Source organism: Rhinolophus ferrumequinum, chromosome 3, assembly GCF_004115265.2.
Source record: "Rhinolophus ferrumequinum isolate MPI-CBG mRhiFer1 chromosome 3, mRhiFer1_v1.p, whole genome shotgun sequence".
Taxonomy (NCBI): Eukaryota; Metazoa; Chordata; class Mammalia; order Chiroptera; family Rhinolophidae; genus Rhinolophus; species Rhinolophus ferrumequinum.
Window position 1 is genome coordinate 54,156,833 of NC_046286.1, and position 24,820 is coordinate 54,181,652.

Sequence of the window (24,820 nt, forward strand, 5' to 3'; positions counted from 1 at the left end):
AAATTTCACATAAATTGTTAACAGAATTATTAGAATGTTATCTTAACTTACCATAATCAGAATGTGGCAGATTTAACCTGATAAACCCTTATGGTATAAATGTAACTCATCATGCCTGAGTTATTTTAGAGCTAATAAAAAGCCCATCTTCTCATTTAGGTGAAGACTGAAAAACCAAGTTCTACTTAAAATTGAAGAACTTAAGGGCTTGAAGTGTTCAAAACCGTGGAGATAATCTAATTCCACTCTTATACAGCTGAAGAAATTAAGGCCCATAATGATTAAGTGATTTGCCCAAAATACAAGAAGCAGAGCCAGGACAATCCAACAAATCCAATGCTACATCTATTAAACCACGCTTACTACCATTTTAGAAACTTCACTAAATTAAAATAGGTTTGAATGTATGAAAGAAAAATTCAGTTTGAATGAAAAGGTTTCCTAACACATTACAGGGACTTTGGACATCATATAATTCCTATGTAAAATTCTCATATATAAAAAAAAAATCTCACTGATTAATTACACATCATGTACTTTTATGAAGAAATAGAGTAACTCAGACACTAAAAAATAGACTATGTTTGGGAAATTCACCTATTGTGTATTTATACCATTAGAAACAGATGCTAAAAAGACATTTTACAATGGCAGAAAACATATACACTGAGATTCCACACCAATCTTTATTTTTATTTTGGGGCCTGAAACAAATTTTATAATTACCTCTTCCAAATTACATTTTATTGTCTTAATGGTGTGGTTTACCCCCATTCCACAAAAACAAGTATGATTAATACACTAGAAAAATTTTTTAAAAGAACCTCTTAAAACAGTTTTTATTAACCAATCCAGACCAACGATTGTCTCTAAAACTGAATCTATTAATTTTCTGGCGGTGTCATTTTAGAAAAGACTTTATAACCAAATTATACATTTAATTAACTCATGTGTTTTAGCATTCACATCCCAAATCATGGAAGCCCTATTTTATAAAATCTTACCACTCAAGGTAAATATACTTCATAACATGTCAATGAAATGATGAATTCTTTAAATTATCATAAATCTGAAAAATCCGAATATCTAATTATAACACTAATGTATCCACTGATAATCACATACATGACTGTGTTTTTAAAAATATCTACAGATTTAAATGATAAGAAGCTTGCATATTATGGCAGCGTAAATAAAACTGTCAAATACTATTTTTGACTCTAGTTCATATCTTGCCCAAAAATGTGCATATCATAGCCAGAACTTTTCTGTAGAATTTTATTTTGAAAATATTATTTCACTTGAAGATTGATCTAAAAAAACATTTTAAGATATGAAAATGTTATACAACTTATCTATTACAAATTAATTGGATAATGAATTCTGCAATTAGGTATAACGTGTTAGCTCACCTACATAAAAAATATTGCACTTTCCTTTATTGTCTCCAGATGTGACTGAGGTCTAAACTATATAGAATTCCAAACTATTTAAAAGTTATTCTGTGAAATGTCAACTTCATAAATATCAGAACTAAATGCACTGTAAAACAACCGTTTTGGTAAACATGCATTTATTCACAGTTGATTTATTTCCTCTAGATAAATGCAAAACTGCTCGAAATTATTTAAGAACCTATGTAGAGATACAAGAACACACAATACAATTCTATTTCTATCTTCACTTTGAGGAAACACTGACCTTGGCAAAGATCTGGCTTTTTTTTTTTTTTTTAATTTTTTAAAAATTTATTTGAGCCAAACTGAGGACATAGGCCAGGAGCAAGATTTCAAATGCTCCCAGATCTGGCTTATTTTAAAATGAACTATTGCTGATAAAAAGACATACTTTAAAACTTTTCTGCGACCTGCACCTGCTCATTTATTTTTAAATTAAAATTTAAAAGCATTTGTTTTCAGAGATTTATCTATTGTGGCATAAATGAATAATCACCTAAAAATGGATCCTGAAAGCAATTGAGCACTTAACTGCCTTTAGAGCCTCATTTTACTATTAAGTTATGACTGTCTTAAACTGCCGGACCATTCACTGAGCATAATTTTAAGAAACTGACAAAACCAGACCATTTCAGTGTTATGAAACTGACACAAACCTGCATAATACAGCATACCTCCACTGAGCTGAGATCCTATTATAATTTAAAAATATAAATAAATATACTGAATTGTGAGTTTTATTTCTATAATAACCCCAAAGTGTTTAAAATATGCTCCTAAAACAGAAGTAGGTAATTGCAGAATATAGCTCCAGACTTGAGTATTAGAGTCAAACACAATCATTCCTTATAAATAAGTCTATTTAGTTGCGTGGCATGATTGATTCCAGCAATTCCATTTTACAGGAGTGAACCATACTTTATACATACAGAAAATATATTACTTGAAAATTCCCAAATTAGGAAAAGTTTAGAAAGATGTCAAATGCTTCCAAATGAAAAATAAAGGTCTGTTTCTGGCCCTCTTCCACACCCTTAAAATTGGAATTCGACAAAATCCATGGGTACAATTTACAAACTTTGACAAACTATTGAAATAAAACCATTTTCTTTGGGGGAGATGAGAGGAAGTACCTTTAAAACTTGTTATACAAAATTCCAGCTGCCTTTTTATAAAAGTACGTTCCTTAAATTAAAATCATAAAATTAAGGTGCAAGAGGTTAACAAAAATGAACTAAAGAGCTTTATTGACATCACAGTACATTCAAGAATAATGTTAAGAACATTACAGCTGAAAGAGAATGGCATGTTTATAGTCTTATTATGCACTATTATTTGAAAAAAAAAAAAGTAATACAAAGAAAACCTATTAAGTAACTCAGAGCAGCATTTGGAAAAAGTACACCTATTTACAGATTTAAAAAAAAAGTTTCTGGTTTCACCTACACAGCCACAATGTGCCTCTATAATGAGACAAGCCCTTAAAACTCATGGAATTTTTTAAACATCATGGCATTCTTGCCACATCATTCCTCAGCGTTTACGACGGGGAGGGGTTGTTGATCTGAAAAAAAAAAAGGGAAAAGACAAAATTTAAAAATAAAAATGTATTTTAAACTACAGAGTCTGCAATTTTTAAATAAATAATATTAGATAGGATATCTAAAATTACTTAAGACTATGATCATTTATCAAGTACCAAATTGAGTTTATTAAAGAGAGAGAGAGACAGGACACTTTCAACTTTGAATAAATTCAAATTTTTTTTAAAAATCAGACAAAATACTTTAAAAAGTATACTACCTTGATCGGGACTTAGACTTGTGTTTGCGGCTTGCCTTCTTACCAGACCTTTGAGATTTCTCCATGGATCGCGATCGACTATGTTTAGGCTTCTTAGCCTTCTTTTCCTTGCTACTTCCTGGAGATTCAGAACTGCTCCTTCCACTAGAATCAGAGCCTGAATGTTTTTTACTATCTTTGGTAGTACTTTTTTTACTATCCTGTCTAGAATCATGTCTGATGATTTTAACAGATATAGAACCACTCCTAGAGAATGTTCTTTCACTGTCTCGTTTCCTTTTTAACCTATCATCCTGACCACTGAACTTAAAGTCTTTTTCTTCCCTTTTTTGTTTCTCTTTTCTTTTATCCTGTTCACGCTCCCTTTCCTTGTCTTTCTTTTTCCTATCTTTATCTATACTTCGACTCCTCTCTTTTTTCCTTTCTTGTTCTTTAGCCTCACCTTTATGTTTATGACTGCTCCCACTAAGATTTCCACGTTGATCATCAATTTTACGCCTATCTCGACTCCTACTGCGACTGGACCGATTGGTTCTCCTATCCCTTGAGCGACTTCTACTTCTACGTCTCTCTCGAGAAGGACTCCGATTTCTTCGTCTTTCTCTTTCAATGCTATTTCTATTCGATCTTCTCCTATCTCTAATCTTTACTCTAGCCCTACTGCTATCTATTTTAATTCTGCGAGAGTAACTTCTACTTCTACTACGTCTAGCTTTAATTGTTAGAGATCTGCTCCTACTGTGTCTCTTTTTCCTTTTAGGAGAAGAAGATCGCGAAGATGTGCGACTACTACCTGAGCTAGAACTGTATGAAGAGCTAGAGACAGTACTACTAGTACTACTAGTTCTGCTATTGCTACTGGAACTACCACTACTAGAACTTCCTGATCTACTCCTTCCTTGTTTCTCTTTTTCTTTATGTTCTTTTTTTGGTTCTAAAGCTGACGTAGTTTCATTTGGAGTTCTTTTCTTTTCATTAACCACATCACCGTCTGCTTCTCTTGCTTCTAGTAGTGATAAACTATTTTGCTCTTTATGGATAAATTCATTCATCTCTTTTGTAACCCTTTCAGTTTGTTGCTTTTCTTCTGAAATAAAAAAAGACAAAAATGTTAAGTCAAATGTACAATGAAAAACTCCCATACTACCAAATTTCAAGCTACTGGACTACAACAATAGAGAAAACCACATAATCAATGCCAAATTTTCTAGTGGCTACACTAAAAAAGTAAAAAGAAACCGGTAGAATTAATTTCAGTATTTTATTAACCCAATGTATAAAAATATTATTTCAACATGTAATCAACTTAAAAGAATACTGAAATAGTCTTTTTTTTTTTTTTCCAACATAAAGTCTTTGAAACCTAGTGTATATTTTGTATCTACAGCACATCTCAATTTGGGCCAGCTACATTTCAAATGCTCAATAGCTACATGTAGTACTACCCTCCTGGACAGCCATACAGTATTGAAGGGTAGAGGTACATGTAAGGCAAGTAAGAAAAATTTCACTTTTGTCCAATAAGGCAATTTCAAAGTAAATATGTAATTTATAGGGAATTTTTGACTGCTAACTCTTAATAATTACCTTTCATATTGTCCAAAGTAAGATTTTTCAAAGAAGAAATTCTAAATAAATATTTTTATTATTCCTAGTATTATGTAAACTGTGAAGTACTGTACTCATTCATGTACAGTATTTTACATATAAATAAAACTTCTAAAAAACTCCTCTATTATCCTTAAATATCCTAGCTACAAATTACTTTTCAATAGTTTTACAAATATACTTCTCCCATTTCACAAATCATTTCATTTTAAGAACTTTAACAAGAAATAGAAATACAATGAAATAGCTTAACTTATAGCCACTGGAATTAATGTCTCCCAAAACAAAAGTTTACCTTTTATAAATTATGTATTTTGAATACAATAGTTAATTCTGATTTCACGTTTCACAAAAATTGCAAATGAGCCAAAAACCTTAGTTTCAGATATACCACATGTTATTTACAATCTAGCCTCGATTCCACCCTTTGGTATTTCAGGTTGGTTGAAAAATGAAAAGAAACACAAACAAAACTGGACAAAACTTAAGTGAGTCTAAAATATATACCTTCCATCTGTTTATCATGTAACAGCTGCTGTTCTTTTTCTTTTCTCCAAAAAGCTTCCTGTTTTTGCCGGATTCGGTGCCGTAATTCCTCATCATCAGTGTCAGATGACTCAGAGCCTCTGTCACTCCTCTCATCTTCACTATCTCCTGATCCATAACCACCCAGTCCACCTGTGTGCATAAAGCCCAGTCTATCATGTGGAAAAATTATTATATGCACTAAAAACTTTTTAAGGTCCGAGAAGAAAGCTCATTTCTTTTTCCACTGCATTTTCTTGGAAGAATATGCTTATTCGGGGTGGGGAGAAGTATAAATTCCAATGTTTAAGGAGTTCATAGAACCCTCAGATAATTGATACTTAGTATCTTATTCTTTCTGGAGTATTTGATATATTTCTCACCATAAAGGAATCATGATAATGGTTTTGTTTTACTGTCCATGTTAACCAATAAAACCATTGATCAGGGCAGTAATAAAGCCTCACTAAAGCATAATAAATTCTACCTTAAAATTTATGATGATCCTGAAAATATTTCTAAAATTAACTTTTTTGCTGTTCAAAGCTTAGAAATCCCAGATAGAAGGCTAAGTATTTTTTCCCTAAAACAATGAGAATACTATATTCTGACTGATACAGAAATAGTATGGCGCTAAAACTACTCCCCACCCTGAAGTAATCTAAACAGTAATCATAACAAAAATCATATGGGCATTTGGTTCTACCCATTTCTATTGATCCTCACCAAGATTAATTTGAAATGAAGATGTGGAAAAGGCAAATTCAAGCTTTTATATACTTGATAATATATCATGCAAATAGCAAATTATGAACACATCACTACGACTACAATATGGTAAAATAAACCCTTTCCTCTATGGTAAACTTGACTTGCTGCAACACAATCTAAATAAAACTCCTTAAAAGCATTAGTGGATAGGTTCTTTTCTAAGGCATGTCTGCAATAATTTTGAAAGTGAGCTTAAATGCTATCGTGACTAAATTATAACTATTATAACTTGCCCCAATAAACTATGAATTAGTTACCACATTTATAATAATGCCACTGTGAATGCTTTAATAAAAAAATAGGTAAACCTTTTAGAGACTGATATAACCCTAACACCTAGGATTTATAACTGAGAAGGAATCGTACAGTTTCAAAACAGAACATGTAGAGAGACAAGGTAAGTGTGATTTTCCCTTTAAGGCCCTCTCACAAATAAGGAGAACACTTACCGAGTCCAGTGAGGGAAGCCAGTGCACTGGACTGTGCCAGCTGTTTTGCAGGAGCTTTGTATCACATCAACAACAGGAACAACATGTTAACACAAATAGCCACGATTTCATAGTCATGAGTCTATGGTATTGTTAAATCTACTACTATTGCTGCTTTTTGGGGAGAGAAGAAACATTAAAAACATAACATTCACTTTAAACCAGTAACCTGTCTGGCCTTGAAAGCATAATTCTGATGTGGGTTGAAATTGGTTTATAATGAGGAAAAATGTTTACAGTATATCAGATGTATTTTTATTTTTGAGGTATGGCCCAAAATTTAAATTTTGCTTTCAATATATTTTTTAAGTGTTACTAAAAATATGGGGTGGGGTGGGAGGATCACTTGTTTCTGTAAGAATTATAAGTGGTAAACTGAAAACTCTGAAGTTTCATAATTCATTCCATTAGTCAAACTAAATTGCATTAGAAGTCATAAACCAATACCATAATATCTATTAAAAAAATGAGGTGAAATAAATTGAACATCAAGAATTTTCCAAAATACATTTTATAGAACAGCAGCATAATTGCCAATTTGTGCTCAGGTTGGTTGAACAAAAATATTTGTATAGTTGTAACATGGCGTCTCCAAATCTAATCTTTCCCAAAGAGTTAAAACATGCAAGAAGAGAATATTCAAAATATCTGCTAGTAATTCAACAAGGACAACAAAAAAAAAGTCCAAAATAGCCACCAAAACCAAAATACCCCCAAAAAACAAAACCAAGAACACCCACAATATACCTTTCGTTGCTTTCCGGTGTGCATCTTTAGCTACATAATAAATTTCTTCATCTGTGACATCCAACAGAATTTCAGTCAGAAGCATTTTTGTCAGCAACATCTAAGGAATATATATTGTTTCTAATTATTATAGTTACCAACAGTTTGACATTTACAAAAAAATTAAAAGGCAAAGCAATTTTATAAAACATTTTTAGAGATGCAATCAGATCAGCCTTTCCAAGGAATAGAATATCTGGAAAATTACTCTAAAATATCAAAACTGTAAAAAATTTCAAAATCATATGGATTAAAGGAAAAAATGTTTACCTTTAAAGACACTGAACTCTAACTCTAGAGACAAAACATGAAAAGAAAGTCTCTATTACTAAAAAAAATTTCCATGGGTATTTTAAGTTAAACAAAGTATCCCTTTATTTAATAATATTAATAGTAAGCAGCACAACACTAATTTAAGTCATTTAGGAACTTGCTCAGCTCAAGGTAAAATTTGAAGGGGAAAAAACCAAGGAAAATAAAGAAAAGGCAGTTATTCCATTCTGTCAGATGAAGCCCTTTTTCTCTTCTTGATTGCTGTAATATAGACTACAAAAGACTTGAAATAGAACTGGATTCTTGCACTGGTTTGGCTACCAACAATTGTTTCAAATGTCGACTATTAATATTAGTCCCTTAGCCTCTCTGGGCTCCAGATTACTGTATTCATCTATTAAAAAGAGAGTATACTGAATCAGCATCTTCTAAACACATTCCAAAGACCACTGATCTTTCAAGATGAGAAATGCAGCATATTATAGTCTCGATCTCAGAAAATAACAATACACATTACAGATAGTAAAGGCTCTGAAGTCTCACAATGAAGAAATATTTACCTGTGTTCCATCCAGGGCTTCCTAAACTTATTTTCTATGAAGTCTTTTAATCTTTCTCAGTATTCAAAAAACACACTTTAGAAAATAACTGATCAAGACATGTTGTCTGAGGTATCAAATAGTAAAACATTACTTAATAATTACAACATTCGTATTAGAAAATTTGCTTAATAACTGCTTTATAAGCTCTGGTTTCACATTACAAGTGTTACCTGGATTTTGTAGACATTATTGCCCAGCAAACTATATATTAACATACATTTTAAAACTGTTTCATGAGATCTCAGTTTAAATATTTAAGATAGCCAACTGATAGTTCAAAAAATTATAAACAAAATAAATCCTGCAATATAATGCTATATGTCAGTTATACCTCAAAATTTTTTCAATTAAAAAAAAGGAATTTAACATTTTACCATTTGATAATCTTTCTCTTCTTCAGTCATCTCTGGTTCACTTTGCTCTTCTTGAGGAGCTGGAGATGGACTTCTGGTGACTTTCCCACTGCTTGCCGCCTCAGCATTTTCAGTGTCTTCATCTTCCTCATCACTATCCTAAAAAAAGTAATCGTATGGGTAGCCCAAATTCATGCTTATAATGTAACCTCATTATCTTACATATTCTATTTAAATCCCCAAATTAAAGTCTATGAAACAGATGTATAAAAAAAGTTCCTAAGCTGCTTATGCCATCTATCTGATGAAGATTTAAATATTTAAAATTTTGTTACTTTCAGTGCTGAAGTGAAAAACTATGAAAGTTATTTACAAAAAATATAATTTAGGGTGAAATTTCATTACTTAGCAAAAATGTACTCAACTAATATAACAGACAGAGCACTGGCCAATATGCAACTCAGGAAATGGGTCTTTCTCCCCAAGGCCATTTTCTGCTTCAACGATCATATATAATGGATATTATTATAATAAAATCAGTTTCTGGGCATCATACGTTTCTGGATATTTATAAAATAAAGTTACTATATCCTCTGGCATAGTATACATTTAAATGTTCAGAAAGGGCAGATTTATTTCTCTATTGCCATTTTAACTTAGTTTTGTTTTCTAATCCACCACTAGGGAGCTAGCTGTACCACACAAAATAGATGTTTGTCAAGGTAACCTATCCAGAATCCCTAAATAATTTCTTTCCAGAATGAAATGTTTCATAAACTCACTGCCCCCTTTCTCCTTACTCTACCCTCAATAACACATGCATAAAAACATAATCCCCAATATACTTACTGAAAGTAATCTCAGGACATTAAAACTTTCCTACAGGCTAAAATACCTACTTATTTCAATAACCTTTTCACACTGATATCAACTGGAGTTTCATGTCAGGGGAATTCTACTTACAAATTTACTTCTCTGAGGTAAACGAGGGCCATCGCCTCCTTCAGCATCTTCTGTCGTCTTCTTTTCTTTTTTGGACAATTGTGAACGTTGTTGTTCCATTCTTTCTTTCTCCAACTTCTTTTGCTTTTCACGTTCCATTTTTTCAAGACCTTCCCGAATCCAAGCTGGAAGAGTCCTGCGTTTTACTGCATCTGTTTCACATGGGGGAAAAAAAATATTTGTAGGTCAGTTAAGCAAAAGTCATAAATGCGCAAGTCCCTTATTCCTGAATTTCTACAAATTTTGTAAATAAATTAAAACAAAGAATGCTGGTACCATTTGAGTGCTTGTAACAAATACTATTATTCTCTATCAAGACAGGTAAAAAAAACAACCCATCAAACATCATGCTTTTCTTTAAAATCATCACTTTTAATAGCAGCAAACATTGTATTAATGTTTACACTGTGTCAAGGTACTATAAAAACACATTAAACCGCCATGTCACTCAATCCTAAAAAAGCCCTAAAATAGATCACTAATACTACTTGATCTTTTTTGAACGTGAGGAAATTGAGGCTCAAAGAGATTTAAAAATGTGCTCAAGGTTACAAGGCCAGTAATTAGTGATGTGGGCTACTTCAGAGCCAAACCTATACTACACTGCTTCCTAAAATGTGAAGACAGAGAGTCAAAACAAAAGAACAAGTCCATTTTCACACAGAGAATTCATTTGAACAAGTATCATTCCACAAGTTATAAAAGTTACAATCTTCCTAAAATACCTACTTTGCGATAAAAAGGAAAAGACTTATATGTTCTGGCCCATTAAGTGCCTGATTTGGTTTCCAGATATAAAGTAGCATAAACATGTAACCTGTCACTGGAAATAAGTTAGTACTAACATGTAATTTAAAAATTGAAATTTTCTTCCAAAACACTTACAGAAAGTGAAATAATAAAAGGAAACTTAATCTGGCAGCAGTGCACTGGATGAACAGAGTAAAGAGACCAGAGACAAAGAACAACTAAGAGGTTTTAAAGGGGGGAAAATGCTCCTATATTGGCATAATGTATCAAATGTCAACACTGAAGAAAACATCAAGATGCTATGGCCATGATAAATTTACATTTCATCATAAAATCTGTGTTTAAGGTAAAGATTTATTTTAAATAAAATTATACAAAACTTTTAATAGTTTAGACAAGTATCTTCTTAGAATTTTTGTTTGACTATAAAATAATAGGGTTTTAAAGTATCAATTCCTAACATATCAGAGATATTAGAACTAGAACTTAACAAAATAAGACATCCTTTTCATGATCAAGAAATCATGCCAACTTTAATAGCTACCAATTTGTGGAGGATCCTGCTTCACAGGAAGTGCAATAGGTGAACGCTGCCGATCCCTGAATGATGATGGTCTTTCTCTTCGATTTTGGGGAGGTGCCGGAGGCCCTGGAGGTCCTGGTTGCCAATAAGGAGGATGAAATCCACCTTGCGGTGGACCAAAAGCAGCCCCATGCTGAAAGAGTATTGCAGTTTATTTTTCTTCACATTAATACAAAAACACTCTGGGACACACGTGTGTTATGAACTGGGACAGTAGAAATCCATGTGTGCAGCAAATCCAAGAATTCCATGGTTCTAATATCCACCGATATTTCTGTAGCCCCAAGAACCTAAGTTTACTTTTATTATGAAAAAGATTCTTCTGCCTATATAAATGCAAAGAGCCATCTAAAATCCAGCTGATATACTATTTTCAAGTACAGAAAATTATATATATGAACTTTTTCATTGTGAATCCGTTTATCCTTCCACTACCAAAAAATCAAATACATGTCAATTTTTCTGTAACTAGGAAATACAGGAAAATTTTTAATCAATTCCACCTTCCTACTTCTTGTACATTTTGTTTCCATAATCTTGCAAGAAATATCTATTTTAAGCAAAGATAAGTTACTGAATCATTACATTAAATATTTTTTTGCAATTTCACTATTTTCAGAGGCTTTCTAAGCCAGTTGCCAACAGAGGTCTTTGTCATGTTAGCAAGGGGATCTACCAAGAAAATGTGGTATTAAGTAGAAGCTCCCTGCCACATTTCTTCAAACTGAAAACCAAACAAACACTCACATCTGTACACCAAGTACAAGTATACAAGTATCTGAATATGTGTGGATAAGAGGATTGCTGTCTCAAGGTGAATATTGTTTACATTTATGTCCAGTCCATTATGCATATAATTAGTGAAATAATGTATGGGTTTTATTGAAATTTTAAATTATGATAGCTCATTTGATAACAATTGAGATCAGTTATTTCAAAATGACACCTAGCACTATAATTTAAGGGTGGACCCTGGCAGACTGGTTAGAGAAAATAAAGTCCCACATAATGACACTATTCCCCATAGAGTTCTATGTCCCTAGGAATGAATTAGATGCTACAGAGGAAATAATATACAATTCCACTAACAAACATGTTCATGTTAGAATGGGGAAAAAATGGTAACACTAGAAAAAGCCGTAACTTTACATAGCAGAAGGCATTACATTTATGAAGATCTATGCTCTTCATGTCTTAACCATAATCTATTATTGAGAAATAATGTATTCAACTACTGTGCATTTTCTAAGCTTTATTTAACATTTAAATATACCATTTTGAAATTATAAATTAGAAAACAAAACATCATATAACTATTGCACTTATACATGTTTCATTTTATCCAAATTTTTCCCTAACAATCCTTTATACCATTTTAAGGAAAAAACAGAAAATAGAAATCTAATGATTTTTAAATACTCAAAAAAATTGATAACTTTTCTGAGACATAATATGCACTTATCTGTACAAGACTGAAAAGTGAAACACATATCTCAGGTACTCTTGATGAAACAAACTTCCAAAGAACGGATTATGTGCACATCTACAATATTAAAGCAACAAAATATCTTTCACCTGATAGTCAAACTGGTTCACCGGGCCCACTGCAAAATTATCGGGTGGTCCACCAAAGTTGTGATTGTTCTGGTTAAATATATGCCTGTTGTCAGGGGCAAATTCCCCACTGTCCTGACTGTTGCTGTCTTCGGAAGGAGGAACAATGTCCATTGGGCCTGGTGTTGGTGGCATCCATGGCTGCTCTGGAGGGGGGTGTGGGGGTTGCTGATGCATTCCCCATTCTATTTAGGATTTAGGCATAAAAACATTCAACAGGGGGTTATAATAAAATCAACACAAATTTTAAAGCTTTCAAGAAAGCTAGATTTTTCAGTAAAGAAATAGATTTAAAAATGTACGACTTCTTGGTCAAATTCCTTTTGCACATCTTAAAATTAAGCAATGAATTAGTGTAATAAACAATTCAAATGATCTAACTCCACTCAATTCATATCCTAAATAAATGGAAACCAAATGCCCAAATTATTTTTAATAAATGTAACAAAATCCAAAGCAATTTTTTTTGTTGAATTTTTCTATTTCTGTTCAGTAATACCATAAAAATAATACCTAGGGATTTTATATAATTTCTTTCTTCCATGAACACATTTATCTCTGTGAGGTAGGGGAAATCAGGTATTATTTTTGCCAATTTCAGGAAGGGACACTGAGGCACAGAGAGAGAAATCATTTGCCAGAGTCACAAAGAAAACCAGCAGAGTAAAGTTGGGGGAGTGGGGATGCTAGGGTGAGTTATTTATAAACTTGAACTTGGGAACCAAAATATTTTCACTTAGGGAAATTTGGCATAGGTTCAAGAATACTAGAAATGAACTACCTCACAATATCAAATATTAGAATATCCGTTATCCTTTTAAAAGTGATGTTAGAGGATTACTTTCTAAGTTTTCCATTCTTACATTGAGAAACAAAAGTTAAGTATTAATACGATAAAGGAGATACAACTTCACCATCAGCACATGCAAATTCCTCTATAAATAAATTGAAGTGACTATTAATTTGAAATAATTAATAGCATAAGTCATGGAAAACTGAACTAATATCAAGGAGTCTAAATCATATTGTGAAGTAAAAAAACAAACAAACAAGATAAAAAACTCATGGAAGATCTTCACTATCTGAAAAAAAGGGAAGTAAATATGGGGCAGAGTATATTTCACAGACTAATTTGTCACATAGTGACACAATTTTTCTTTAGAGACTAGACATGTTTTGCTCTGCCAGTGGTGCTTCTGAAAAGGCCAGAGGTTGCAACAGAGAGACCATAGGATGCTCTCTTCCCTAGATGCCAAGTGAGGTTTCCAGTGTTCCCAGCCCCTGTCAGCCTAGGAATGAAGAACCAAGAAAAGAATCAAACTGAGTGCCACAATGCTAGCAGACTGAGCACAGAATAATTTTAACCACAAAATTTCAAGGTCAAATCTAACTGCAACTGCCTATTCTTTAAGCATTAATTTCAAGAAGTCATAAGACTAAGCAAATTAAGCAATTTAATTTTAATCTTTTTATTTTAAAAACAGGCCTATAATTTGGAAAACATAAACAACAAACCTGGTTGCCACATTCTGTTAAAGTTGGAATCCCCTTGAAAATTCCCATGATTATTTGGACCAGATTCCATTGTAGACATATCTTGTCCATTCGGCATCATTCCCGGTGGTTGTTCTACCATGCTCTGCTGTCCCGAAGCTTCTCTTTGGGCAATCCAAGCTTGAGCCAATGCAGCCCAGTCAATCTGGCCTAACATAATTTAACACAGCAGAATTTAGCATCAGAATGTAGGAGCCAAAAGAATAGTGTTTCTATGAAAAACAAGCATTAGCTATTCCTTACTAGAGATTTTAAATATCACAGAATGTTATGGCTGAAAAAGGACGCTTGGAAATAACCCATATTCAGGCTACAAAATAAACTAAACTACTTAAGAGGTTCAGAAAAGGAACTGATAAGAAATCTTAGTTTGAATTTTTAAAAAGTCTTACTCCTTTTTTGTTTTTTAACAAATGATCAAACTCACTCATTTCTTCCTCTTCCTACCTAGGCCTACACTGGCTCCTATCGCCGTCAGATGAGTAGCGCTATCTGTCCGTTCCTCCTCACAGCCCACTCTTTTTTAGCTAAGGTGCCCTTCTCTAGTCAAAATACATCTAACACCTGATTAGCCATTCTTTACTCAAAATTCACTGTCCCCACTAACTTAAAGGTCTTCCTTTCCTTCTCAAATATCTATACTTAACATTTTAAGATCAATATTACTAATAAAGGAAACAAAGTAAAATAAGATACAGTTTTTCACATCTCATTTTAGTAAAGATTAAAAAGGTATTCTCATACGTTTTGGTGGAAACGTAAATTGGCATGGAGTTAAAGTTGACAATGTGTATCTAAAACTTCAAATAGGCAACTGTGATCTAACAAACCTTCTTCTTGATTTTTCTCCTAAGAAAATAATTGGACATGTGAATACTTTTGTATACAAAATTATGGTAATTATTTTAAAAACTAAAAGCTACAATCAATCATCCCAAAGTGGATCGATTAAATTATAGTACAGTCTAACAGAATACTATGTAGCTATTAAAAAAAAGAAATGGGATGAGATTAATCCAATAAAGGCAGGGCAGTGGAAGGGGTCATATCAATGAAATTGGTCATGAGTTAATAATTGTTAAAGCTAAGTAATAAATGAGCTCCCTATATTCTTCTATGTCTGCATATGCTTGCAATATTCCATATAAAAGAGAAATGATTCATTAATAGCATACAGTCAGTTTACTACGATCTACATAGAACTGTAAGATTCAGAATTATTGACAGATATAGGCTTTACTTAACACATTTGAGAAAGACTTTCCATTTTTAGAAAAACAGGAACTAAATCAGTTTTAAAAAATGTGAAATCTTCACAAAGCTTTCCACCCTTCGAGGAAGTCTTCCAAAGGAAAATCCATTTCCTAATATGTGTGCTATAGCAAGATTTATGAGAAAAGATTAAACTATAACCATAAAATGATCCAATACACCAATCCCAATTCCATCTCCCTTAATCCCATCACGTATCTCCCACTTATCTCTATATGTCCCTCCCCTCCCACCCCCCACACACCTTCCAAATTCAATTTGTTTCCTTACTTGGATCCTGCTGGTGCTGGAATGACTGCATCCACTGTTGTTGGTTCAAGGGCCATTGTTGCCAAGGCTGTCCTCCTTGATCCCACATCCTGACTTTAAAAATCTATTTGATTTTCTATCTTCAATAAAATAAACATAGTTTAAAAATGAGAAGTTATTTAATTTTAAAAGCTCACAGAAATTACATGATGATACATTTATGTGATCAGAGCTCTAAATTCTTGTTCAATAGGTTGCCAGAGGCAACTGGAATTGTTAAGTTGGCAAGCAAGTGTAGAAAATTTCATGTCAGGGCTGGTGTCAGAGTTTGGTGGTCAGCATTACTCAAACCAGTTTAGCTCAAAAAGGGGGAAATTTAGTTTTTCCAAGTATAAATCCCTGGAAATATATTTTGAAAATTGTAAGAAAAAGTGATTTAATCTCCCTCAACCAAGACTCCTTGAAGAGGGTAGTCAAATACCTCTAGATAATGAAGGAAAACTCTTCCTTATAAATAATTACAGCTAATGAATGCAGAAGGTAGATTTGGAAAACTGCCATATTGCCAAACCTAATAAAACAATTGATTCACACGATATTAGAAGAAAAATTAATGGGAAGTCACAATGTCGGAATATCACCTCTACAGATTGTTTCTCCTCCTGAGATACAATTATTATGTCCCCAGAATCACTATGAATACTTTCACCAAAAACGTTTAACTGAATGCAACCGAGCTTTTGGATCTCACTTCTACTGTGAAGGAATGATAGGGGACAAAGGAATGAGGTAAACAGTATCAAAAGAAACAATCAGATAAATCCAGAAGGTGAGACAGTCTACACCACCAGGTTTTTAACATGCAAATAGCATGGAAAAGAAGGGGGTTGATAACATGTTAATAGCTATTAAATCTAGTTGGGGGTATTTGGGGGTGGTCATCACACTAGTCTCCTTTTCTATAAACTAGTTTGAGAACTTTAATAAAAAGTTTAAAATTCCGACATGTCTAATAATTTGTACTTTATCCAACACTGCTATGCCAACCGTGTTCAAGAACTACTGATGCACATGGTAAGGAGTGGTGTATGTTTCTTCATTTTTGTACTCCAGAGCTTAGCATAAAGCAGGCATTAAATAAATATTTACTAAATGAATCCCTCTAGACTGACCCTCTAAAAACAAGACAAAAGCCTTAGTATTGCAGGACCACAAAAAGTAGGAAAGCCAGATAACAAGGAAGTTAACAGATACCAACTCAAATGGGACAATTGTCTATTACAATCAGGCTCTTAGAAGTTTGCAACTCTACTCTTTGCAGCGTTTAAAAAGGTTATATAATTCTATCAATGGCAGATCTTGACCTCTCAAATTGAAGAACACTGTGAATTAGGGAAGATGCATTCCTTTGTTACCTTGACTTACTTATGAGTCAAGTGCACTTATCTTCTAGTTGCACTAGTACAGTCTATTATTATGGATCAGAATATAGCAAAATAGAGCCTAAATAGTGAAACAGTTGAGGCCAACTGCCCTGGGTATCAATTCCAAGCTAAATATACTTCTTTTTCTAATCTCTCTCCAGATTTTCTCTCCTCTCCCCCTTTTCTCCTCTCTCTCTTCTTTTCCAACAATACCTTTACAGCCCTTTAAAAGCTAAATGACTCATTATAGCCCTTGAAAAGTAACTTCACTTAGAACTTTAATTAAAAAATAATAAATAAAGACAGATAGAAAGAAACATACCCAGGAGAAATAACAACTGTTATTTTGACTGACCTCAGAAGTTCACTTTCTGTTTAAAATTTAGGTTGATTTAGACTACAGCTTGGAAGCATAGCAGCAAGATTACTTAAACCCTGGTGGCAGGCGGGGTTAAATTTCCTCTTAGATTACGAAGAATTACTAGAATAAAAATAAATTCTAGAGATGTAATATGAAAGTGTGACCACCTCTAAATTAATTTGGAATTTCTTCCATTTTCATAACAACGAAGTATTTACCATTATAAAGTGAAGGGCAACAGGTATATCAGAAAAGAGAAAGTAAAGCTTTTTAACTTTTTTTCTTTCAAAATGTCTTTATTTACTTGAGAAATTAACAACACGAAAAAATGTCAAGCAATTTAGGGATTGTCATATATGCTGAGGGGAAAAAGGAACAGACACTTGAAAAGATCTCATCGACCAAGTATTAATTTAAATGGTACAAATAAGGTAATAAAATGCATTAATTCAGAAACATCAGCAAGGTGAGAACAGCCTGTCCCTCAAACGGTTTTATTTTCTATCCATTAGATCAATAGCTTTCTAAAGTTGCCAGAAAGAGAAATCTACTCATCTTTTTATCTTCCATAAGGTATAGGACAGCTTCCTGCACATAGCAGTCACTAAACACCAAACAAAAAATTGGTCTGTCACTCCTTCTTTTTACTTTTAAAGGCTAATGATAAGGAAGCTGTTGACCTATATTTGAGAACCAAAAAGCTGGCGTAAGCACAACTTGGTGTTTTCCAAAGCTTGAATGGCATATCAGAGTTCAATGCATAGAGTTTTCTATCATAGGTTGTAAACTCATACAATGGAGGCATTGTAACTAGCACTGTACAATACCTACTGGAGTTGCAAACAGATGTGCACTTGGTAAAATCATTTTAATGATGAAAATGATGTGTACTGACTCCCTACCATCATTTCTAACACATAGATTTATTTACTTTTCTAGAAATTGCTCTGAACAAAGTTTCTTTCACTTACTCATGTTTAACGGTTGTTATGGACTTTTTCAGTTCTCCTTTTGAGTTTTCTGATCATTACTTGCCTCCTTTTGAGTTTTCTGATCAGCACAAGCTCTGGTTCATGATGCCTACCTACACCACTCACTAGTTGTGTGAACGTGGGCAAATAAAACTATTCTCTAATCCCTGTTTTTCTCACCGGTACAATGGAGGACGTAAGTGTCTATCTCATAGGGTCACTGTGAGGATTAAATGAGAAACTTGAAAACTCAGCACAGAAAGTTTCCATAAGTAGTGGTTAATATCCCCACCAAGACTTGCAGTATCATTTTTGATAGCACTCCTTATGTTTACAAGTGGGTGGGGGAAGGCTGATCAAGCCAAACCCTATCGACTCAATTGCATTTTCTGCTCTAAGAGCTATGGAAGACTTAACCAGATTTTATTTTATCTTTGGAAAAAATCCTTCTGTCCCTACTCCTCACAGTATCATAGACTGAAGGTTTTATTATTTAAAAAAGAAAAAAACTTCAAAGTTTTCTTATGCACAAAGGTTTTATTTACATATTTTCAAGTTTGATTTGCATTACTTGTAGCCATTTTTCTGTTTGTTAAAACCAACCACTTCTTTTACTATGTTTTCCAAAGCTTTTCCCCCTAAGTTTTTATGGAAGCTACTATTCAAATAAAGTGTTTGATATACTTAGGCTGAGAAAAATATGAAGAGAGATGTGAAACTGAGAAGCAGAGCAGAATAAAAACGCAGCAAAGATGACAGTAAAAGTCAAGGAAGTAAGTTAGAAGTTATTTAATAAAATGCTTCAAGTAAATCTGCAGTTGAAAAACTTGATTTGGCTACAGAGGATGAGTACTGAATACGTTATGTTGGTAAAACACCAAATGGTTAATGTCCTTTGGGAAGACAATTTACTTCAGCATTACAGTATTCTATCAAAATTGTCCCCCAGCAATTCCACTTCAAGGACTTAAACCATGGATGAGGATACTCACCATGTAATTCAAAAACCCGCATCACGTTTGTAACAGTGAACATCTTTTAGTGATATTCAATTAAAGGGCAATCGGTGAGATGATTGAACCATACAATGGACTCCTATTCAGCCATATAAAAGAATAAGGTCGACTTTTATATGCTGACATATACTGATGTTCAAATTTTATTAAAGGAAAAAATTTATGTGGTACAGCATGAATAATGATGCCACTTCATGTTTTCTCTTTTAAGAATGCAATTTCATAGAGAATATTCCTAAATTACACAAAACTGTTAAAACTATTAAACTCTTGGGAGTGAAAACGGAGATCAGGAAATTCTTATTTTTTATTTTTCTGTATTCTTTGAGTTACAATGAGTATTTTTAGAAATAAATCTATACTTTTTTTTTAAGATATGAAGAATCAAAGGAAGCTGACCAGCATAGTCCATAATACCTGATATAGGCAATAAAAATTACACAAATCATAATTGTAAGACTTTGGGCAAATTACATGACCTCTGTCTCATTTTTTAATAAAGGATTTGGAGTAAATTTCTGTTATCTAGTCCAAAACAGGTAACTTGTCATGAGAACAAAATTTAAAGTTATGCTGAATTTTGTAAAGGAATAGATTTTAAGGAAAGATTTGGTATACTCAAATATTTAATATAAAAATTTATGTTTCAGCAGCTAGCACAATGCTTGATAAAGAGTTTCTTGGAAATTATTTCTTAATTCAAGAACAAAATCATAAGTGATTTAATGGCAAGGATTTAGAAGCCCCACTCTTTCTTCCTTCATCTTCACTATAAAATCTTCTTTACTAACAAACATAACAAATGCAAAATCTGGAAACAAAAGGAATATGAAGGCACACTTGCAATAATAAAAAGTATCTTTTAATTTCATTATGGTTTAATGAAATAACACAGCCTTGTACAATTAAAAATGACATTTACACATTGCTTTAATAATGATTTGGAAAACAATGATAACAGTTAAAGATGGGTGACAAGTACATCAGGATTCACTACACTGTACTGCTTGAAAATTTCCATAATGATAAGTTAAAGATTATGAAGAACACTTGTTACAGAGAGACTTATATTGAATTTTCATGAGTTTTTGTCGTGGCTCAAACAAGAATCTCCTTGAGGTCAGAGGAAATGTCTTATTTAAATTCTCCATTGTGCTTTGCCTATATAAAGTGATGAAATATTTTACTCATTCATTGAAATTTGTTATCAATACATTAATATTCAACGATGAAAACACTCTAATACTGCTACTCTGATTTTATAACATCAAAAAACAATTCCAATTTATTTGTTCTTCCTTTAGCCTTAAGTTTAAACATCTTTAGGCTCAACTTCTCAAGTTTGAAAGGATTTAATGATGATCCAGACTGCAAGACTTTCCCTTTATGCAGTTTAACTGCTACTTTCTTGGAAACAACTGGCATGTGGGAAGAACAGAAAGATCAATAACCATGATTTGCATCAGATCATCAAGTTATCACACATGGCCGTAAAAATGTAAGTTATGATTATGGCCACTGTTACGGGTTGTATCATGTCCCCCTAGAAAATATGCTGAAGTCCTACCTCTACCCCCATAAATTATGAAAGTGACCTCATTTGGAAATAGGGTCCTTGCAGATGTAATCAAGCTAAAATGAGGTCATACTAGATTAAGATGGGTCCTAATCCAGTATGATTGGTGTCCTTATAAAAAGACACAGATAAACACAGGAAGAATGCCATGTGACCACAGAAGCAGAGACTAAACAGATGTGTCTATAGCCGAGGAAAATCAAGGACTGCTGGAAACCACCAGCAAGGAAGGATCCTCCCCTAGACCAGAGAGAATGAGTGTGAAAGAAAAGAGGGGGAGCGTGGCAAGCGTGTGCAAACCAGCATGGCCCTGCTGAAACCTTTATTTCAGACTTCTAGCCTGGAGGACTGTAAAAGAATAAATTTCTGTTGTTTTAGGCCACTCTATTTGTGGTAGTACGTTACAGCATCCCTAAGAAACTAATACAGCCAGAAATGACCATCATTCATCTTACCATTCTTTAGATGACTCTATTAGAACACTACTTTGAGGTTCTTAAAAATGCTTGTTTAAATGACAATCACTAATATTTGCAAAAGTCATCTCACAGACCGTGAGGAGATGAATGAGAATGAAAATGTAGTGTGTTTTAAAGCCCTGTAAGCATTAATTGCAAATCAAAGAGATACAGAAGCACACCTATCCTGATGCATATAGTCAAATGTTTCTCACATCAAACAGAAACTTTAGAAACCACAAAATGCAATAAACCTTTTCTGCCATTTCAGTCCTACACACCAGATGACTGACCTCAAAGTTAAAAAAAAAAAAAAAAATCATCTGTTCAATTCAGGTTAGGTAGAAATGATATCAGTAAAGGTTAATCTTGCAATTATTTGAAATGTGGTAAAAAAAATTTTTTTTTGCTACTTTATATGACATTCATTTCAGTATACTATATTTAAATACTTTGCAGCTTGCAGCTCAACAGAAGTATTCAAAAAATACTGGAAAATTAGAGTTGGTTATAAATACCAAAAAAGTGATAATTGAAAAATAAATGATAGAGAACCTAAAGGAAAAAACACCTTAGGAGCAACAAGTACATGTATCTTGGTTCTAATACCGTTCTGTGATAAAAGGAATGAGGGATCCTTAGAGAAACGGCAGATTCTTAGGATTGGGGCATACAAAATGAGCCTGGAGCATCTTGTAATACCAGGAAGAAAGCGTTTAAAAAAAAACAACAACAAAAAAAAACCGAGGACATGCCAAAGGGGCACAGTAGACAACTGAAAAGAGCTCCTAAAGTCCAAAACTGAAAAATTTTGAGGGACAATATTCGGATTGTAACACAAATTATGAAATAAAAATCAGAATCCATACTGATATAAATAAATGGGAGGGAAGAGAGAAATCTCCCAGTAGAAGAATCCCTACTTTAGGCTGGAATATCTACACTATTTATTTGGAAGAATGTAACTCTCCACTCCTTGAATATGAACTATGCAAAGAGACTTCCTCCCAGTGAGTACAGTATGGAAAGGAGGGGTGGATATGGGAGAGTAACTTTACAGTGGAGAGAAAACTGACAAACACTACCTCAAGCAGGTGATCAAGGTCAATATCAATGTGATAAGTCACTTTTATAGTATGTACCCTTGATATGATGCCTGTGATCTTCCTCTCCAAAACACCTAACTCGAGTCTTACCATGAGAGAAACATCAAATTTCAATAGCAGGTCATCCTACAATAAACCTGAAACGTACTCTTCAAAACTGTCAAGGTCACTGTATTAGTTTGCTAGGTCTGCCGTACAAAGTGCCACAGATTGGGCAGTTTAAATAACAGAACTTTATTTCCTCATTGTTCTGGAAGCTAGAAGCTCAAGATCAAAATGTCAGTAGGATTAGTTTCATTTGAAGCCTCTCTCCTTGGTTGGTAGATGGCTATCTCCTCCCTATGTCTTTACATGGTCTTCCCCGTGTCCAAATCTTCGTTTCTTATGAGGACACCAGTCATAATGGATTAGGGCCCATCCTAGTGACCTCATTTCACTTCTTTAAAGACCCTAGCTCCAAATACAGTCACATACTGAGGTTAGGACTTCAAGATATGAATATTGGAGGGACACGAAAACAAGGAAACCTGGGAAACTGTCACGACCAAGAGAAGACTAAAGATACATGACAACTAAATGTTATATGGTATCCTAAATGGGAATCCTTGGACATAAAAAGTATATTGGGTTAAAAATAAACGTGAACTTTTGTTAATAATGTGTCAATATTGGTCCACTAATTGTGTAACAAATGTACCATAGTAATGTATGTTAATAACAGGAGAAATTGTGTGCATGTGTAATGGGGGTTTGGGGTGTTTATATGGAAATTCTGCACCATCTGCTCAATTTTTATGTAAATCAAAAACTGTTCTAAAGTCTAATAGTAAAAAAAAAGAAAAATTTAATATAGTCTCAAGAACATCTTAGAAGAACTGATTTACTGTTCCTTTCCCTGTAGCCCCAGGACACTTTACAAAACAGTCTCACAAGTGAATCTTTATAGTATTCTGTTGGGTTTTTTTTAAATTTTTTTAATTGCTTTTGCCGTGCACTCAAATCAGAAATTCCAAGTTTATTTTGCTTTTCTATGAATTAACCACTGACAATCAAAATTTGTGGAGAGCCCATGATGTTCAGATGACAATAACATCCACCACAGGATACTACAACGGAAACATTGCATGCTACCTTTTTCCCTCGCGAAGCTTAACACATAATGTCCATCACTGGATAAACACACAAGAAAAATACAAACTAAGGAACCTAATTGTAGTTAACAGGACGCATTTGCCCTTGGCTGCGCCTGCGCAGTCGGAGCTGCACAGCACCTAAGGTTCAGGTCCCGGCCCTCCGCCTCCTACGCCCCGCTGCACCCCTCGCCCCATAAGGGGGTTCCTACTGCGCACGCGCAGTGCTTAACGGCCGGTCAGGAGCCCAACAATCAGTCCCTTCTCATCCGAGAAGAAACTCTCGTAGTTAGAAGAAAAGGGGTCGTGAGCACTCTCTTTAATGGGAACATTTCCTTTTCACCGAGAGGACCGATCTGATTTACAAAGTCAGGCGGAAGCCGCCGCTTTAAGGGGATGAGGTTCCTGCGGTCGAGTCAAGCAGCTTACGTAGTCTACGTGTTTAAGTTATGGTACCTTCGCCACAAAAAAACAAGATTGTAATGGCCCGGCAATTCCCCACGCGTAATTATTCTCGACCACTTACCCACTCCGGTTCCGGAACACTGTTGTCGCCACCGTTCCTGTAATACCTCAACCCTTTCGATGCTTCTACTTCTTCACGAACAAGACAAGATGGCGTCCAAATGGGCTCACCCGGAAATGAATAATAATAACATCCGCTTGTCATCTGAAGCCATACTGTTCCTGCATCCTGGTCTTTGAGCACGTGACGGTATCCGGTTAATTTGTTTCCACGCCATCTTTGTTATGGGCAAAATCACCGCTACTCTATAGTCAATACCGTGGAAATGTCTAAATATTCCTGTACATTATCTCTTAATATAGCCAGCACTGTGTCCAACCATTTTCATCTTTAATTGGGCAGAAAGTCAAGGGCTTAAGAGCCAAGAGCGCCCTGAACTTTTTTTACTTTAGCAACGTGACCTTAATCAAGGAGAGGTATGTTTTCCCCTAAGAACGCTTTCGCTTCGGAAAAGGGGGCTGAGTTTGCAGCGCTACTTAAAGACTACGGAGGGGCCTGAGTCAAACTGAGCCAGCTCTGGCGGATTGCTCCGTGTGTCCGGGGCACTGCAGGCAGGCCACAG

At 34.0% G+C, this 24,820-nt stretch overlaps 1 protein-coding gene across 3 annotated transcripts; it reads right to left on the bottom strand.

The window, feature by feature from the left end:
* Positions 1–2,677: 2,677 nt before the first annotated feature.
* Positions 2,678–24,393, bottom strand: PNISR (PNN interacting serine and arginine rich protein). Of its 3 annotated transcripts, none has more exons than XM_033096038.1 (12): positions 24,259–24,383; positions 15,712–15,830; positions 14,131–14,319; positions 12,577–12,800; positions 10,963–11,134; positions 9,630–9,820; positions 8,688–8,825; positions 7,400–7,499; positions 6,614–6,667; positions 5,376–5,546; positions 3,261–4,347; positions 2,678–3,021 (listed from the first exon to the last, which is right to left on the bottom strand). In XM_033096038.1, the coding sequence occupies exons 2-12, from the start codon at positions 15,797–15,799 to the stop codon at positions 2,991–2,993; spliced, it is 2,445 nt and encodes an 814-aa protein (XP_032951929.1). In that variant the 5' UTR covers positions 15,800–15,830; positions 24,259–24,383; the 3' UTR covers positions 2,678–2,990. The 3 variants fall into 3 exon arrangements, with proteins under 3 accessions (XP_032951929.1, XP_032951934.1, XP_032951938.1); XM_033096043.1 differs by having other exon boundaries at positions 2,991–3,021; positions 15,712–15,826; positions 24,259–24,393; XM_033096047.1 differs by lacking the exons at positions 2,678–3,021; positions 3,261–4,347; positions 5,376–5,546; ... (4 more) ...; positions 10,963–11,134; positions 12,577–12,800 and adding an exon at positions 12,807–13,904.
* Positions 24,394–24,820: the final 427 nt, after the last annotated feature.